The sequence below is a fragment of the Chaetodon trifascialis genome, chromosome 23 (assembly GCF_039877785.1).
Source record: "Chaetodon trifascialis isolate fChaTrf1 chromosome 23, fChaTrf1.hap1, whole genome shotgun sequence".
Classification (NCBI taxonomy): Eukaryota; Metazoa; Chordata; class Actinopteri; order Chaetodontiformes; family Chaetodontidae; genus Chaetodon; species Chaetodon trifascialis.
In genome coordinates, this window is record NC_092078.1 from 2,315,001 (window position 1) to 2,320,159 (window position 5,159).

The 5,159-nt window shown below is 46.9% G+C and overlaps 1 protein-coding gene across 1 annotated transcript in view; it reads left to right on the forward strand.

Moving 5' to 3' along the window:
• The window catches only part of LOC139351154 (serine/threonine-protein kinase DCLK2-like), a 13,495-nt gene extending 8,770 nt beyond the window's left edge, over positions 1-4,725 (forward strand). The window contains exons 9-15 of the mRNA XM_070992889.1: positions 10-129; positions 209-355; positions 709-842; positions 961-1,038; positions 1,173-1,269; positions 1,655-1,735; positions 1,908-4,725. Coding sequence (XP_070848990.1) covers positions 10-129; positions 209-355; positions 709-842; positions 961-1,038; positions 1,173-1,269; positions 1,655-1,735; positions 1,908-2,033 — 783 coding nt within the window. The 3' untranslated portion in view covers positions 2,034-4,725. The remainder of the gene's footprint in view (positions 1-9; positions 130-208; positions 356-708; positions 843-960; positions 1,039-1,172; positions 1,270-1,654; positions 1,736-1,907) is intronic.
• Positions 4,726-5,159: the final 434 nt, after the last annotated feature.

Here is a 5,159-nt window from a genome sequence, read left to right on the forward strand (position 1 = left end):
TGTGAACAGGAGCATCTGATCGAGAATGAAGTGGCGGTGCTGCGGCGGGTTCGACATCCCAGCATCATCCAGTTAATCGAGGTGGACGAAACGCCGAGTCAGCTGTTCCTCGTCATGGAGCTCGTCAAGGTGCCTCATCATCGTCGTCTTCTCTTCCTGTTTCTGTCTCTTCTTCCTGTTACTATGTCCGTGTCTCCGCCTCCTTCAGGGCGGCGACCTGTTTGACGCCATCACCTCCTCCACAAAGTACAGTGAGCACGACGCCAGCGCCATGGTGTTCAACCTGGCCGGCGCCATCAAGTACCTGCACCGGATGAACATCGTCCACCGAGACATCAAACCAGAGAACCTGCTGGTACACACACACACACACACACACACACAGAAATATAAAATAAAAGCATGTCAGTCGGGAGTTGGGCTTTTATTTTGGCGAGTTTCTGTATTTCAGAAACAGCTGAAGTTACCGCTAATTAGCTTAGCCTATCTTAGCTTAGCACAAAGACTGGAAACGGGGGGAAACAGCTAGCCTGTCTGTGCACAGCCAACAGCACCTGTAAAGCTCATTTATGAGCACATCACTGCTTAATTTGTACAAACTGACGTAGAAAAACAACAGTTTGTGTTGAAGGAGTGTAAATATACTCTGTGCAGTTGCTCCGTGTGTGTACTGTGTGTATTTGAAGCGTTTGTTTGCGTGCACTGCAGGTGTGCGAGTACCCAGACGGCACTAAGTCACTGAAGCTGGGGGACTTCGGTCTGGCGACGGTGGTGGAGGGTCCGCTGTACACGGTGTGCGGCACGCCGACCTACGTCGCCCCGGAGATCATCGCTGAGACCGGGTGAGAGGAGACGAGCTGAAAGTCGCTTTCTGGGTGGAAGAGGTTCACTGACGCTGCTATTAAACTGTGTGTGTGTGTGTGTGTGTGTGTGTGTGTGTGTGTGTGTGTGTGTGTGCAGCTATGGTCTGAAGGTGGATATCTGGGCGGCGGGAGTGATCACCTACATCCTGCTGTGTGGATTCCCGCCATTCAGAAGGTCAGCGTACAGAAAGATTTCCAATAATCAATAATAGAGCCGATCAGTTTGGTTCAGCTGGTTTCTCTTGTGCCGTACGATGTGAAACATGACTTGCAGCTGATTCTTCGTCTCCCTCCTCTTCCTTTCCTCAGCGAGAACAATGTTCAGGAGGAGCTGTTCGATCAGATCCTCAGAGGGAAGCTGGAGTTTCCGTCTCCGGACTGGGACGCCATCAGCCTGCCGGCGAAGGTACGGCTCGCTCGCAGCGACAGTGAACGCGTCACCTGATGGAGCGTTCAGGTGCTGGGGAGGAGAGTCGGACATCAGGCTTTCCAGTCAGCTCAGAAACAAACTGCAGACAATTAAATAAAGTTAATTTAAACCAAAAGCTGGCGGTTAGTCTGTAACCACCAGAAGTTTTTACTTTCACTTGTCAGGCATCAAAGTATATTTAAAGTACAAAAAGTAAAAGTACTCTTTCTGCAGAACGGTCCCTTTCAGAATAATGAATATTACACGGGCCATTGACACTCATGCTTTAGAGCAAAGGGATCAATAAAGTCTTATCAGTAATAATAATACTCGATCATTTATTTGTTAGCAGGCTGCTAACAGTCACATGACTCCTCCTCAGATGCTGATTAGTCAGATGCTGCAGGTGAACGTGGACACTCGATTCACTGCCGAGGAGGTTCTGTCACACCCCTGGGTGACGGTAAGCGCACGCACACGCGCGCGCGCACACACACACACACACACACACACACACACACACACACAAAACATAAAATGTCTGTTTTACCTTCTTTGTAAGCACTTTAGTTAAGCGTAAAAAAGTAATCTGAGTACTCGCTCTGTGCTTTCGTCATTGATGTTTGTGTGTTTAGGACGATGCTCCTGTAGACTCCAACACTGTGAGCAGCGCTGAGGACCAGACCAGTGGAGACGCACTGGAACCAGAGCACGAATCCCCAGTACTGGAGACCAAACAAGTTCCTTCACCTCTGGTCTAGAACTCATCCCCTTTCACCCACTGGACACCAGTTGCTGCTTGTTTGACCTACTGGAACCCCGTAAAGTCTCTGGTTTCATCACCTTCAGTGTGGAACGCTTCCTGTGTGATCATCTGCAAACCAAACCAGTACGCCACCATCCGGTCTAGGATGGGACCTGTTTTCACCTACTGGAATCCATTGAGTTCCCTCACCTCTGGTCTAGAATCCGCCCCATTTCAACTGGAAAACAATCAAAAAACCGCTGCCCCCTCTGGTCTAGAATATGCCCAGTTTAATCGACTGGACACTGAAAAAGTTCCTTCAGATCTGGTCCAGAATCGTTCCTGTTTCATCTACTGGAACCCATCAAGTTCCCTAAAATCTGCTGTAGAACTCGAACTGTTCTTCACCTGAAAACCAGTCTGGAACACATCCCGTTTCATCCACTGGAAACCAGTTCCCAAATCTCTGGTCTCGAACACGTCCAACAACAAACCAACAAGTTCTACAGTCGAGACCTCGGCCCGTTTATTTTCCGCTTTCTTTGTTTACTGGAAACCAAACAAGTTCTTTCACCTCGAGTCTAGAATCACTTTGTTGCTTCTGCTCGACGCCAGATTAAGTTTCCTCGTTCTGGTCTTTTAGTGGACGGGATTCCTCACTTTCAGTCTGCTGTTTGCTCCACTGGACATGAATCCAGTTCTCCTTTGTCATTTCCAGTTACTCTCACAGAAACAGTCCTTACCTCTGGTCAGACCAGCACTTCATATCCTGAAGACTTTGACTCGTCTCGTCTCCGCTGCTGTACTAGAAAGTATTTACATTCTCTTTGAAGAAACAATTGAAGTCTGCTTGATGTCCGTTTTACTCTACAAGAGACGTCCCTTTTTTTTGGACACTGGACACTAATGAAGTCCCCTCACTGCTGCTTGAAGGACAAACACCATAAAAACTCTGGGACGCCGTGAAGGTGCTCCTGGACACATCCTGTTTCGTGGGCCTGGACCATTTCCTGAACGTGGCCGTTACCTGTGGCCTGACTTGGCCTCACTCCACTTTCATAAGGACATAAACCGCTGATTCATCACAAACCGTCTCTCTGGTTGAGGGACTATTTTCTCTGTCGTCCCTGCCGCTTGGCAACCAGGATGTCTTCCATTTATTCTGGGAAACGTCCCATTTCTCCTGCCTTTACCCTCCAGTTCTCCTTCCGCTGACCTGAAGGACAAAAGACGTTGGTGCCCGCCGACCCGAGGAGACGTCTGAGTGCTGTCCCTGTTTACGCCGCTGATGAATTCCTCTTAATGTCCTGAACCTCAGCCGTTTCTCCAAAGGTTCGGACCCAGTGCTGGTTCATCGGCTGTTTAAACAGATGAGGCTCATCATTTTGTACCTTTGTTTCTGGAAAGGAGCAGTTTGACGTTATGTATGTAAAGCTGGAGCCGATTAGCCTAGCTTAGCATAAAGACCAAAGGAGACTAAAGGAAATGGGGGGAGGGAGGAAACAGTCAGCCGGTCTTATTTAAATGTCAAAAATCTGCCGACCAGCGCCTCTCAAGCTCACAAAGGAACACATTTCCTTTTTTTAATTCATAGACAAAAATCCAAATTGCGTTTCGTTCCAGCAGGTGACAGAAAACCACAAAGTGTCGTTTTAACAACAGTTTTCAGACGGATTAAAGAAACGAGATGCAGCATGTTAACAATAATACATCTTCAGAGGTTTTGGTCGATGCATCTTTGAACTGTGAAGAGAGCCAGGCTAGCTGTTTCCCCCCGTTTCCATTCTTTATGCTAAGCTAGGCTAATCACCTCCAGGTCCAGTAGTAGTATTTTCCAAAACGTGGAACCAAACCTTTAAACGTGAGTGTGTTCATCCAGATTTTGGATTTCAGTAGCATTATTTTTTTTAAACATTCAGATGTGGGATTTGTTTTGAGCCTTATGGACATGGACTCAGACCCCCCCCCCCCCCCGGGCTTTGTACTGTAACTCAGATTAACTGAGTGACTTCCAAACCTCACGTTTAAGAACAGTTTCAGCAACCTTTCCGAGTTTCTACCTGCAGTATGACGGTGCAGGACGGCTGGAGTCCACACCCAGAGCTCCTGCCTGTCCTCCGCCTGCAGATGACGGAGGACAACATGTTGTAGATACTGTAAATATCGTCCTGTCTGTTGGTGTCTGTCTGTGTGAGTCAGTTGTGATGTAGGGAAACAGTAGCAGTTTGAAAAAAAGAAATGAATAAAATACAATGAAAAGAAACGATCTCATGGTCGACATGATGTCAGCACCCTGAAAACAAACCTTGTTTTTCACTTTGATACTGAAACATTTGGACGTTTTAAATCTGCAGCGGTGGGAAGGAAGTACATGTACACAGGTACTGTACATAAGTACTTTTACTTGAAGTAATCCCATTTCATGACACTTTCTACTGCTTATTGTAGCTTTGAAAACATGATGAACTGTAAAAAATGGATCAATAAAATATTAGCTTAAAAGGATTTGACAAGTAATCAACTCATTTTGATAAATGATGAATAGTTTGAGTCATTTTCATGCAACAGTAACTGAAACATTTGATGGTTTCAGCTCGTCAGACGTGACAGTCTGCTGTCGATTCAGAGGTTTGGACGTCTGCTCGGACAGAATGAGGAAACATCGGCAGATGAATCCAGAACGAAAACAATGAAAACGTGTTGTAGCCAAAAAAAAAACAAAAAACGAGACTCAAGGTTTCTGAGGGCTGCTGACGGACTGTAATGAAAGAGGTCTTACCTTCAAGTTCCCGTTCCATCTGGTAGCCATTGTTGCCTGGCAACAAAAGGACTGGGCGGCGATGGATCTCTTTCCTTATATGGTCATGTGTCCGTGAGACGTGACGTAGTGGCTCATCCGTCCATCCATCGCTCCATCCACTCACCCGCCATGTTGTCTGTTGATGTTACTGCTTATAGGACTCACTTAGGATGAAGGAAAGCTGTGTGTGTGTGTGTGTGTGTGTGTGTGTAAATAAGTGTGTTAACTCGTGGACAGTGTGAGGGTTGGTGTGTGTGTTTTGTGTGTTTGAGGGACGGGGTCACGTTTCAGTCGTCATCTGGATGAACGTGTTGACCTGATGCAGTGTTATGACCTTACCAT